The 14,596-nt window shown below is 37.6% G+C and overlaps 1 protein-coding gene across 1 annotated transcript in view; it reads left to right on the top strand.

The window, feature by feature from the left end:
* The window catches only part of FHDC1 (FH2 domain containing 1), a 63,014-nt gene that overhangs the window by 1,920 nt on the left and 46,498 nt on the right, over window positions 1-14,596 (top strand). The window contains exon 2 of the mRNA XM_087724299.1: window positions 9,829-10,444. Coding sequence (XP_087580425.1) covers window positions 9,977-10,444 — 468 coding nt within the window. The 5' untranslated portion in view covers window positions 9,829-9,976. The remainder of the gene's footprint in view (window positions 1-9,828; window positions 10,445-14,596) is intronic.

The following is a 14,596-nucleotide window of genomic DNA, read 5'->3' as shown; positions in this document are numbered from 1 at the left end:
TTTTAATTGGCCCCCTCCTCCCCACTTTTTTTTTTAAAGGATTTGTCCAGAAACAAAGCAAGCGGGTTAATAGCGTAACAATAATAATACAGTAATAGCATCAGCTAGCTAGCGCCTAGGCGAATAATAGAGGCAGGGCATTTCACATTGTCACCATTGATCTGAGATGTATACGCAAATTGCAAGTTTTTTTGGGGGGGGGGAGTGTAATCAAACAGACCTTAAATATAAGGTACCCGCTATCTTAAGTTTCTAATGTCAGATATATGTTAATCAGATGAGAACCTGAACAAACTTAGATTAGCTTCTTTTTTAAATGATCGTCTTGCTGTAGCATAGGGGACAGCCCCCACTTGGGTGGTCTCCTAAGCAGAAGGCAGTTTTATTATTCCAAATTCACATGTGCCTACTCCCACACTTTTAAAAAACTTAGACAGCAAACCTCTTAAGCTTGGAAAATGAGGACTGGGAGAAATGATTGTTTTTTTTAATCTATAAAGAGTTTAAGGCTTTAAGCATACTTTAAAATTGCATTTTGGCTGTTAGTAGGGCATTAAGTTTAATTATCAAGTTTGATAATTTGATTTATAAAAAATGTTCAGTAACAACGTTTTCATGTTCTCATGAAATGTATCAAGCTTTTTTTGAGATACTAAAATTTCTGCTGCCTGAATGGCTTAACGCTGCTGTAACTGTCAGGCATTAATGGTATATAATTTAAATTCAGCCATAAAGGAAGAGAAATGGTTTGGCTTCTATCCAGTATTGACCATTCACTAGTTGGGACATAAGAGAGAGTGAGCTCAAAGTTTACAGTTGTAAGATATGTGTCATTATGGCTATCAAGTTGTAAATGGGGGAAGAAAACAGTGTGCCTATTCCAGTCTCCCTGTATGTCCCTACTTTATTTTCAATTATGTTAGCTGACATAAAAACAAGTACTATTTGGCAGAGAACCCAGTATTTTGATCCAAGGCCTGAAGAAATTGTAAATCTAAGCAATGGATTGGATGCCAGGGATGAATATTGTGATTACAAAGGAGAAGCAGTAAACTGCCACATTGCATGTTCTGCATTAAAGGGGAAGCTAATTGTTAGAAATAATTTAGGTTTCCTAAAAATATAAAAGAACTGTGTTTTTGTGTTCCAAATAACAATAGACACCCATGTTTGCTTTTTAAGGAAAACAAAACAAAACAGCCTTTCAAATGCCTTCTACACTCCAGAATTTACTGCTGTAGTATTTGTGGTTAGTTGCTCAGTCTCCCCTTTTTGTAGGGGAATTACTGTGTAGATATTAAAACATTATCAGACATGCTGACATCCGAGCATTGTGCTGAAAGCTTGTAGCAGGTGAAAACTGGCAGCATCACTATTCTGATATAAAAATTTGTCTTAGAATATGAATTCCAGTCAATAATATTTTTTATCCATTGTGATGATGTCTGTTATTTTATTATCATGGATGTGAGTGTGGATTTCTTAGAAACGTACTGTTTTTAGATATGACTGGATTTTTATATTGTTAATTGTAAATTACTTGAATTTTCTGTAAATTTCAAATAGTTAAACCACAGCAGCTACTGTATCATTTATATTTAGAAATATCTCTGTTTGCCTATGGATCCCTGGTGGGCTTATTGTGGGAGACCCGATGTGAATTTACACATCAGCAACTATTCTTGTGATGGTATTTCTTTAGGTATTTCTGATATTGTTTCTTCACCTTTCCATTGGATTCACATTTTCACATTCTCGAAAAAACATCAGGATGTGGGAAGGGCTGACTCTGTTTGTACTTCTAGTACACACACACAAATATCTGTACCTCTCAATTCCTCTCTAGGACTTTATACTGACACATCTACTTTTCTGTGTAAAGTAATTCTCAGTGTTAGTTGGTGCAAAACACAGGTGCATATCTTATTTATACAATGGGACTGTGAGAGTATGCCTTAGGCGTACACATTTATTCATTCACACCCTTTCTTGTGAATCAGGGTCTATCGGCAGCTCAGTACCACACCCCATCCATACCCTGTGTAACTTGAACACCAGGATTGTGTGGGAACCGGCCCTAAGACCTCTTCAGATTAAAACTCCAGTTTCCTTCAGACTAGTTGTTCAGGATGTAATCCCAAATCCAGCAAAATGTGTGGTAATAGCCTCCAGTTTTATTCTTGCACTAGGTTATAAACTGGAGACATCTGCTGAAGCAAATTGAGCAATAGCTTTTCAGACACTCGTGTGATATGTCTTGTTTTAATAAGTAGGGACTGTATGTGAACATGCCTTAAGGTGAGCTCTTGGTCAGAAGACAGCATCCAAAAAAGCCCATTTAATTTCTTCCCCAATTGTTGGGTTTCCATCCATTGCCAAGGTGAAGTGTACACCCTCGCTTGAAGCAGAGGCAATAAGAAGGGAGTAGATAGCTGAGGGGGAAGCTACAACGAACAACAACGTTTCTTTCCCAAAGAAACCTGTCCAACATAAAATTTACCTGAATTGAACCATAGTCCAAATAAAATTTGGAATCCTACTGATCTGATGCAGTGGTAGGTTCCAGCAGAGACTACTGCTGGTTTGCTCAAGAGCGTGCCACGCACATGTGCGCAGTACAAAAATTGCTCTGTGCATGCATGGAAGCAAAAAACAAAATGGTGTTGCCTATGGCAGCAGCAGGAAAACTGGTTCAGGGGCTTGGCAGGCCTGGTTTGCTGATGGTTCCAGGCTGCCAAGCTACTACTGGTCCGAACCAGTTGGAACCTACCACTGATCTGATGGTGCTAAAACTATTCAATTCTTCCTTTTCCTATAAATGGGTATCTTATTCTTTAAAATGGGTAACTAAACCTCCACATTTTAAGTGAGAGGCAACAATACTCATCCCCAATTTTTTATTGAGATTTTAATCTAGAGATCTAGATTAAAAAAATATAGAATTTTGCTTAAAATTTCAAATATGCAAAATATGAAGCCGGCGTGCTTTAGGGATCTAAAACTGGAAACATTAAACAAAGTTTAGTAATATTGACATTTAATTCCAGTGTTTGGATACATTATCATTGCTTAGAATTCTGACTAATTATCAGTAGTAATCTTGATAGTCCATGTAAGAGTAAGTTATTTATTCTAATTTACACCTCTTTTGATGGCCATGTGTCATCATCAGCCATTCAGTCATGTCCGACCCTTAGCCACTCTATGGATCAGCACTCTCCATGCTTCTCTGTCTCACACCGCCTCCTTCAGATCTGCCATGGTCATCCTGGTGTCATCCTTTATAGTGTCCAGCCAGAGGGTACTAGGGCAGCCCCTTCTCCTTTTTTTTCACGGATCACTCCCAGCATGACTGACTTTTCGAGTGAGACAGTTCTCATGACATGACCAAAGGGTGACAGTCTCTGTTTGGCAATCTTGGCTTTAAGTGATATTTTTGGTGAGGTTCGGTCTAGGACTTCTTTGTAAGTTTTGCAGTCCATGGGATGTGTAATAGCACCACAGTTCAAAGGCTTCTGGAAAAAAGAGGACAAAACATTTCCGGAAAATCATCATTTATTTGAGCAGGTGTGTGGTTAACCATTCTCTGAAGGAGGATGCTGGCTTAAATGGGTTTATGCACCCTGATTCTTATTCAGCATAAATGGTGATGTGGCACCCTGCTGAATCTCTGTAAGCCTCTGTCAATTGGAACACGTTTCTTGGTGCAAAGCTAGAAATGTTCATCTACACCTGAGACCGTTCTGAAATGTTTTAAGTCTGCAGTTAATATACAAAGAAAAAAGGTAATGGTGACAAGGCATTTTCTCTGTCGGTTGTGCTTCTGTCCAATAACAGATAAGATCCCTTGGTGTGGTTTTCCTCTTTGCACATATCTTTTCTTATCTCCTAGATGGGTAAGTGTATTAGGTGATAACTTTGGCTCTATCTGTTTTTTCTTATTGTGTGCTTAATTTTTCCTAAATTCTCTAATTTCTCTACACAGCTTTCCCAAACTCGGGGCTTTGCATTTGATTGGTCTTTGGCTCCTATCCCTTCAAACAACATGGCTGTTTCTGATTCAGTTATTATAAGAACATATACACCTGTCCATCCTGAGAGCATCAACCTGATATAAGGTTGCTGTAGGCACAAAGTGATACTGACTTCATCAGAATCTATTCACAGTTGTATTAATTGCTTCTCACTTCACTTAAATCAGGACAACTTGCATGTATAAAATGAAGTTAGTAATGTTCACTTATCTTGCTTCACCCCTTCTTGAAACGATTCTGCTAAAACACTTTTTCCATATCTTTTGTTTTCCTTGTATGTCTACTCACTGCCCCATCAGGGTAATACAAGAATGTATTAATCACTTCCTTTTGGGCCACTCATTAGCTGCTTTCTTAACTGATGGCTAGAAGAGAGACCAGCTTGTAGTGTTCATGTTTACCTTGGATATAAGTGGCAATTTGGGATTACTGAGCTTTTATGAATGTTATGCATGTACATGGTGCATTTAGAATTGTCACTTCCTAAGAAACATCTTCAGTGTTTCAAAACTGGTTGGTCCAGTATACAATAACTTCACATATACAGTTTTTCCTTCAGTAAGAAAATATATTTCAAATTAGATGTATTATTCTGAGCACAGGTTTATCATTTCCTGAATAAGCTGTCAAACATACTTGTTTTTTAAAAAAGGTTTGGGATTTAATTTAGTAGCTAGCTGGATCATAAACACCCAGATTAATTATGTAAATATTGCATTGTAAATTATTTTCAGGAATTGGCATTTGTCTTGCTGTTAATTGCCAAGTTATTTGATTGATTGGTGCAGATCTGTAAGTTCAACTATATATTGCTTTGCAAAAGAAAATAGTTATTAATTTTCCTCAGCAACTAAAGTTCTTTAATTTTTTTTATAATGCTGAAAACCAATTTGTTTATAATAAGAGAAAATACTGTTTTTCGAATTGCTTAATCCATAATAAATGTCAATCTGCCACACTTTGGATAGTACTGTTCCTGCTCATGAAGATATTTAAACATTTCCATTTTTAAGAGCCATATTTGAAAGCTTACTAGTCTTTGTATTTCTTTAACAAAGGGCTATATTGTTCTGACAATACAATTTAGTTGTATAATTTCTGTTATATTCTGTCACTGACTTTATCTCCCTTTCTGTGTTGCAATAGCTGCAGATTTTTTTTGTTCAGCACAATATAAACTTAATTGTAAGCTTTACACCTTTTCCTTAGGCCAAATGGGCCTACCAGAAGTTCATTTCTGAACTTCCGGTAGGCCAATTGGACCCGTTTTTCACCCTCCCCAGGCTCTAGAGGTTTTCCTGGAGCCTGGGGAGGGCGAAAACTGCCTCCCCCTCCCCTCCAGAAGGCTGAAAATCAGCTGGCCAACGTGTGCATGTGCACTGGATCAGATGGTTTGCGTGCAGACAGATATGGCTCATGTGCCACTTGTGGTACACATGCCATACGTTCACCATCATGGCTATATTGTGAACCACCCAGAGTTTTAAGATAAGTTGCCATACAAATCTTTTAAATGAATAAATGAACCAGTGGTGGATTCTGGATCCCGTTCCAACCAGTATGGTTGGAACAGGCCCGGCGTAGCCCACATGGACGTGCACCATACGAGTGCACACATGTGAGCGCGTGCATGCATCGTACCTGCCTGCAACGCCTCCGCAAGCCTCTGCGATGCTCCAGCTGCTCAGCGGAGCATCACGCAGGCGCTGTATGTGCCGTGTGCAGAAGTGCAGAAGGCTTAAAGGACAGGTAAGGAGCTCGGGCGGGCCCTCCGAAGCACCGTACCGGAACAGTACTCGGTGCTCCAGGCAGGCTCTGGAACGCCTGTACTGGGGCATACCGTCTGCAACCCACCACTGAAATGAACAAATGAATGAATGAATGTTGATTTCAAGCTCCATAATTCTTTAGGCAATATCAATATGGAGAAGGCTCCCATATCATGTCTACTTTTACATGACGTTTTCATTCAGAAAAACAAAACAAATAGTGAAACTTGGAGAGGAAAGGGAAAAGAAAGAAATTGCTGTGATAATTTTTGATATTGATAGAAAAGTAGAAATGTATTAAAGATCTATAAGGCAGCATTGTAGGATCGTGTAATAAAATTATTCTTTTGTGGTAGAAGTAGTTTGAATGAGTAATTTGGTTTGTTATTGTCCTTAGCATCTACCAATAATAAAGCCAAAGGCCAATAAAGAACAAATGAGTGAATCAGCAAGAGGGAGCAATATGGTTTCTTTCAATTAAATCAAAATATGGGTCTTTTAATTGGGATTAATGGTTTTCACATGTTTCTCTTAATCTTTAATAGAAGTGTATCTTGAAACCTTGATGGTGTGTATAAATTATGTAGTATCCATAATTCTGTATGTGTCACATTATAGCAAGAAAAAGCTCAGCTGTATCCAATATGTATAAATCTTTACCTTGCTAAAATCTCAGAGCACTTATAAAAATTATTAGACTTTATGGAGTATTGAAACTGATTGAAGTTCCTACATGCCTCATTCCTAAATTGGCTATATAATTTGATATTGTGCCATTAAGCTTTAATCCTAACTCTCACTTTCTTTATCATTGTTTTTTTTTAACCATATACCGAGAGCAGAAATGGTCTCTTGTCTTTTAAAACATGACTAGTCAATATATTCCACACATATACTGACACCTATTTTTCCTAAATAATTTTCAGCGTACTATTTTCAAATTTTGTGATTTTTTTAATGCTTTGGTGCTTGGTGCGTCTTATACTCCGGTGCATCTAATACTCCGAAAAATATGGTACCTATCATCCCAGTATGAGATAATCTGGGCATACTTATTTGCCTATATAAATAGTTTTGCACATTTGGATAGTTATGCATCTTCTCCTTTCCTTTTAATTGTTTATGCTTGTCACACAATACTAACCCAAGGAGTCCAACTTAAAGTATCCATCTGTATTGCAACCAAAAAAAAATGATGTTCTGACTTATTTGGTAAACAAATTTAGTTTATATTTTCAAATTCTGTGATATAGATGAGATTGGTCAGATGTTCTGAGACTTTTGATGCAAAACTAAACTGAATTTGAGTATCAGTAATTTAAAAATTGCTTCAACTATGATATTTAATGTTCACGTTCTACAAAAGATGATAATTCAGTAAAAGTTTATATTAATTTTAGTGACTACAATTTGTGGGTCTGCACATATGCAGAGACGAAATGCTTAAAGATAATTTTTGTATTCTACACAGCTATCAGTCTGAAAAAATATATGACTGAATGTACACATTGCAATAAACTATGATGTGGTTCATTTGGTTTGATTTAATGTGATATATGAAACAAATTGGTTGTGGTTTATTAATTTATTAATTAATCATGGTTGGTTAATTAAGCCATCCAGAGTCACCTTATGGGGGAAATGGTCAGCATAAGAAAAATTAAGAAATAAATAAAATAATTTAATGGTTGTGATTAAAATAAATATATTGGGTTTACATAATAATAAACATACTGTCTTATCACAATATAGTAAACTGATTTTAATCTAGATTGCTCACATTTAATTTTTCTATTCTGATATAAGATATAAAATATTCATATCAAAGTACAGGTAATGAATTAATTTATCAAATGTAGAGAATGTATTGGTGGTGTACATGCATAATTATCCCCCAATAAACACAGTTCAAAAAAGCTTGGCAGTCAAAGTAAGCCAAAATACTAAAAAATATGGTATGATTGAATGAGTTGTTTGGTACCATGCAAGCAGAGATAGAATTATGTACTGTATCACTGAAACATTGCTTAGTCATTAAAGTGAGAGAATGTAGGTCCACAATAAGTCAAAATTATTTATAATATAGTTTAACAAGCTATTGATTTCTTTTGTCACTAAGCTCCTATAGCAAACTTTTGAGATGCACTTGAGTGAATTTTAATTGTGTATGCTACTCAGAACTATATGCAAGTCAGATGGGGGTGGGAAACTATATAAATTCAATAAATTGAATGTGTCTTTTTGAGTCCTAGTGCACATAGTGCATAAAATTGAATTGAATTGAAGGATAGAAATTAAAAATAGCACAAGATAATAAATAAAGCACGTGTTGCTATGTAGTCTGACGCTTACTGAGTTAATGTTAATAGGTTTAATCTAAAGTAGTCATATCATAACAAACCTTGTGATGCAGCCCAAATAAGATTTTAAATATTGGTGTGATTGATTTGGCCAGAATCTAAATCAAATGTTTTACATTGGCTCAATTTAAATCCTTTCTAGCCTTCACTTGCCTCCCATGCATAAATGAAGCTGATTTAAGAAATCCTTTTCTGGATTTCAACTCGCTTCCTCAATTTTGCTCACAGTGATGACCTGATATTCTGTCTGGACCATAGTTAATCCTGCATCTGTTTTTCTTTCCCATACTAGCAAAATATGTGCCAATTGCTCTCCCTTCTGCAGGCACGTATTTCGAGACCTGGTTGGAGGGGGGAGCATCAACAGTTTTGCTCTTCTCTCTGTCCCCTTAGTCTTCAAGGGGAAACAACAAAATTCTTGCTGATTTCAGTTTTTTTAATTCTTCTGCTGAACCTCTTAAAAACAAGCAAAAATAGCCAGCATTTCACTGTTCCATTATTAAATCTGGAACAAAATATAAAAACAAAATAAAGACCCATTCTTTCATGGCAGGCAGCCAAGCAGCCGAAGACAAAAGGTCATTGAAGTCACAGAGTGAGGACTATTGGAATTGCCCACCAGAACACACACCAGCCACCTGGAGTGGAGTTGTGTAAGATGAAATGAGGTGCAAGAGACTGGCTTGTTTGATTGGGGGAGGAAAAGAAACCACTAGTTTTGATGCAGACTAAGAATCCTCAGTTGGGGAACAATTTTTGAGATTGATTGTGATGGGCTAAGGATGATATCATCCATTCCTGTCTTAGCATAATGGCAAGTATCCTATCTTCACACTGGAGATGTGGATCGGCCCTGGAAGTTGTTATTAGGTTGACCTTAAATTAGTTCTACAGGCAGGTAGTCCAGTTTTAAATACTTTGGGCATGATTATAAACAATGGCTTCTGACTATGTTGTTTACAAAGCTTACTCAGGTTGTATGATGCATTAGAAGAGATATACAATGGAGTTACTAATTGGTATGTCTGGATTGGTGGAATCATTTAAATATAGCAGTGATGGCTAACGTTTCCAAAGGTGTGCCAAAACTGTGTGTGTGTGTGTATGTGTGCTATTGTGCGTGTGCGCATGCCCACCCACCTGCGCATACACGAGTGACCCCCCCCATCTGCACATGCATAAGCAACCCCCACCTGCGCATATGCAAGCAACCCCCCCATTGTGCATGTGCAAGTGACCCCACCCCCCATCGTGCATGTGCAAGCAACCCCCACACCTGTGGGGGGGGTTCACCCTCCCCAGGCTCCAGAGGCTTTCCTAAAGCCTGGGGAGGGTAAAAATGGCTTCTATGAGGGCAGAGGAGCGGGGGATGCCATTTTTGCCCTCCCCAAGCTTTAGGAAAGCCTCCGGAGCCTGGGAAGGGCGTAAAACAGTCCCAACGGGCCAACCGGAAGTTCGTTCCCGAACTCCCCCGGCCCTCCGGAAGGCCGAAAATCAGCTGGCCAGCATACACATGAGTGCCAGAGCTGAGGGCTGCCAAGAGTTGCCATGCCAGCAAATATAGGTTCACCATCATGGGAATATAGTCTACAAATTGGTGCTTTGGCCATACCCTTTCCCATATTGCAAAAACATTGACCTAGCCTTCTTGTTTTTCTGTTACAGATTTCAGGGGCGAACACAGATCTCTTGAATTTCATTGATGGATGGTAAACCAAAATTTTGATGAGGAAGTCATACGTTGTTCAGCTGCTAAGCATTATATGCACCTCCACAGAACTAAGTCTGTCTCTCCACAGAGAGAGATTATAAAATGCATGTTATGAATTGTGTCTCCTTGGTCAATGATAAAGAAAATGGAGCAATTTCAGCCGAAGCTGGATTCATGATTGGCGATACCAACGAACCAGAAGAGCGACCCCCTCCACCCCCACCTCTTCCTCCACCATGCTTTTCCGCAGAAGCTGGATTGCCTTTATCAGCAGGAGTGCCGCCACCGCCACCTCCTCCTCCCCCCAATCTAAGCAGATCTTCGGTATCCCAGCTGTTGAATGGACACAGCCACCTGAGCAAGAAGAAGCGAATACGTAGTTTCTTTTGGAAAACGATCCCCGAAGAACAAGTCCGTGGTAAAAACAATATCTGGACTATTGGTGCTAAGCAGAACTACCAAATCGACACAAAGACAATTGAGGAATTCTTTGGTCAGCAAGAAGAACCTGCGCCACTAGAAACTAGAAGCAGATCTTTAAGAAGGTCATTTAAAGATTCCAAACAAGAGGTAAGCATCAACATGAGATGAAGCATTTTAGTTTTGAATTTTTATTAAAAGCAGCCTATTTGCTAAGATATGAGTGTGCAATACTCATCTACCATGTCTTCTAGAAGTGCCATGAGTCTTGCTCGGCAGCAGTGATTGGGGTTGTTGTACAACAGAGCTAGAGGGCACACATTTGGGCAAGCCTGGTTTAATTACTTGTGCATCTTACTTGTAATAGAATCTCTTTCTGATGGAGAACAAAATGGACTTCATTTAAATGTAAAGTATATCAAATAACAGCAATAATCACACATAAAGTTTGTGGCAATGAAGTAAAAGTATGTGATTTGTACTGTAACTTTCTTCTGTGACCTCTTGAAACAGAGATAGAAGATTTTGTATAGGTATAGGTAGCCAAATTTTTGGCTATATAGGTAGCCAAATTTGGCATATAGGTAGCCAAATTTTTCTTTAATGTTTTTAAACTAAAGTGACTTTTTCTATGTAAGAAAATGTTGCCTTTTTTCAAGTTATCAGACGTTATTAATGTAAAACTAATGCAAAATGTATTGTCATCACAAATTTTAAAGTGGTAATCAGTGTGCACGCCCATACTGTAATTGGGCATTTGGGGGGAAAACATGCCTTTCATGTACTAGAATTATACTCCCTATAATCTTTTTAGGACTATATTTAAAGTTTTCTGCTGAACGAAGTATTTACAAACTTGAAGGTATCTTCCTGTTAAAAAGGCAAGTTTCTAGTCCTCATGAGTTCAGAGAGACTGCTTTATGGCTGCATATTGTAATTATTAGATCTTGCAGTAGACTTTGCAATGTAAAGAAAGAGTTTTTTCCTTGAACTGCCTGTTGCTACATCTCAGAAATACAGAGTGATGTTATCAGTGTGAACTTTTCTGTCTAGGCTTGGACCGAGATGCCATAAAACAAACTCTTCAACAATATTACCAAGTTAGGATGTGAGGGGAAAGGGCCTGAGCTGTTTCTGCATTGTTTCTGTTTTCTAGCTTCCTTTATTAGAAAGATGTCAAGCAAATGTTTCTGTAGCCTTGAATTCCAGCCTGGCCCAAATACAAACTAACAACACAATTCCATATCTCCTTTTTAGCTCTGTCTTGGAAATAGTAGATTATTGTTTTGTTGTTGCTTTGTCCAGCAAGCATAGAATCAAAATAAATCCCAAACTCTAGGATGTGCAAGTCAAATATAATTTTAAACTAAAAACACAGTGCAATTCAGTGCTTGTGCACTAAGTCAGTGATGGCCCTCCTGATTGAGGGCACAAAGCATGACCATGCGTGGGAGTACATGTGCGTGTACCCTCAAATGTAATGCAATGCATGCAGCCCCTGTGCATGCAACCCACCCCCTGAGTATGTATGTGGTCCCCCTGCACATGCGCACAGCCCCCCGTGCATGCACGGCAGAGACCCAAAGACTAGCTGGCTGGTGGGAGACGCAGGTGCAGTAGAGCTGAACTGGTGTGACAGCTCACATGCCATCAGAGAGGACGCTGTGAGCCACCTCTGGCATGCATTCCATAGGTTCACCATCAGGGCACTAAGTGTTAGATCTGGCTTATCTTTTTGTAGAAATATCGCTTTAATATGGATTTGAGTTTATTTTTAAATATTTTTTTTATTTTTCCCTCCTCATAAACCAGACTGCTCTTGCTTTTTTATATTAAAATGACAATCCTAACTGACTGAATTCCTTTGAGCTCAGTGAATTTGCCTTCCAACTAAACACTAACACTATGGAGGAAAGTGGATATACACTATATTGCCAAAAGTATTCGCTCACCCATCCAAATAATCAGAATCAGGTGTTCCAATCACTTCCATGGCCACAGATGTATAAAATCAAGCACCTAGGCATGCAGACTGTTTTTACAAACATTTGTGAAAGAATGGGTCGCTCTCAGGAGCTTAGTGAATTCCAGCGTGGAACTGTGATAGGATGCCACCTGTGCAATAAATCCAGTCTTGAAATTTCCTCACTCCTAAATATTCCACAGTCAGCTGTCAGCTGTATTATAAGAACGTGGAAGTGTTTGGGAATGACAGCAATTCACTATGAAGTGGTAGGCCACGTAAACTCGTCCAACATCAGTGTGTGACCTCACAAATCTGGAAGAATGGTCAAAAATTTAGTTTAATGTTTAGTTTAATAAAATTTGTATGCCGTCCACTCCCTTGGGACTCCCATAAACACACTCCTAAACCTTGTGGACAGCCTTCCCAGAAGAGTTGAAGCTGGTATAGCTGCAAAGGGTGAACTGACGTCATATTGAACCCTATGGATTAGGAATGGGATGTCACTAACAGTAAGTTCATATGCAAATAAAGGCAGATGAGCAAATACTTTTGGCAATATAGTGTATCTAAAACATTAAAATCCATTTAATCACTTTCAACAAATAGAAATAAAGCAACTTGAGATAAATGTGTACGTTTAAAAGACAAATACCAAAAAAGTCCATTTTGGAAAGAGGGGGAGAGGGAATCTCAATGTATTATACTTAACAAATGTGTTATCATATTCATGGGAGCTATAAAATATTTTTAAAAGCTAATATGTTTACACTGTACTTTTTACAGCTTTCACTTCTTTCTATTTCAACACAATAATAATGCTTACATTTACCCTCAGCTAATGTTTTCTCAGGATTTGCATCTTCAGGAAACTCTTATCCTGTGGTTTGGGAAAAGCATCCAAGATTGTGTGCAAGCATAATTTTTAAAAAAATATGTGGGTTCTTAGAAAAGGCATGTTTAAGCATATAAGAATAAATGAGAAGAGAGCTTCTAATCCTAGAATTAATTTTTTTTTAAAAATTGGGAAGTAGTGATTGCTATTATATAGCAATTATTAAAATGACAAAGGAATCAATATGGTCTAAGCTCATACTTTGGTTAAGACTGAAAAAGACATCAAAAAAATAATGTATACTTATACTGACATTGACAGTATACTTATTAAGAGACAGATATCTATGAGTTTTTAATTGAGTTTAGTAAATACCATCAAAGTACTTTATTGGAAATTAGGTCTATAAATGTCACATAATATTATGTCAGTTGACTGTGTTGTCTAGGGAATTATAGCTATTGACATTCAATGTCTCTGGAAAACATAATATAGGAACGCTGTATTCATATGTGAACTGATTCATTGTATTGATATTTCAATTGTAATGTAAGAACTAAGCTATAAAAATTGTTACATAATTGGCTGACTTAGTACAACACATTCAGAATGAACCTTGGCTCACAATAATTCTATCTAAAGAAATGTCCTAATAATAGTTTACTGACTTAGCATTTCTCTGGTTGGAAATTCTTGTGGTTTGTAAGCCATGCTCTATACTTAATGTATTGAAGTAACTCAGCTAGTTATGGTTTATTGAAAAACACGGCTCAACTATGGGTTACTATGACTTTAGCATTAACAATAGCACTTACACTTATATACCGCTTCACAGTGCTTTACAGCCCTCTCGAAGTGGTTTCCCGAATCAGCATATTGCCCAACAATCTGGATCTCATTTTACCAACTTTGGAAGGATGGATCAAACTCATGGCAGTACGCTGAATTAACCTGCAATACTGCACCGCCGTGGCTTCTATAATTAATATTTCAGCCTGTTTCTGAAATATTGAACCTTTGAGGCTAAAATCAATAGGTCTTTCTAGACAGTATTTATATTGTATCTTAGCAATATGAGAAAAGTGGCTGCCACAGAATGCTGCTGGGTTTGGTCAGTCAGAATCCTTTCTTATTTATTCTATGTTTCTATAAGAAAATAAATTACAGGCTCTAGTAATACTTTAAATTCCTAGCTGAGAGTATTCTCATAGGAAAAGTAGGATGACCCAACCTTCCAAAAGGAAAAAATAAACAAAAAATGTATATGATTTATATAAGCTATTCTAAGAAGTAAAGTTTTTAAACTATTGCCCTTATTGAACTATGTTCAATGATTAATAAAGATATGGTCTAAATTAAGTCTCCAAGAGTTTAATGACTTGATTACAAGATAAGTTGTATTTGTGCAGAAGAAGAAAACTTGCTGTAAGGAAGGTGTAATCAGTGTAACAATGAACTCACACTATTCTGTTAAAAGTGTGTGCTGCAGATGAAGAAGACTGGT

Source organism: Thamnophis sirtalis, unplaced genomic scaffold, assembly GCF_051295495.1.
Source record: "Thamnophis sirtalis isolate CommonGarterSnake01/CBP01778 unplaced genomic scaffold, rThaSir2_p1.2 scaffold_10, whole genome shotgun sequence".
Lineage (NCBI taxonomy): Eukaryota > Metazoa > Chordata > Lepidosauria > Squamata > Natricidae > Thamnophis > Thamnophis sirtalis.
This window is presented reverse-complemented; position numbering and strand designations above follow the sequence as displayed.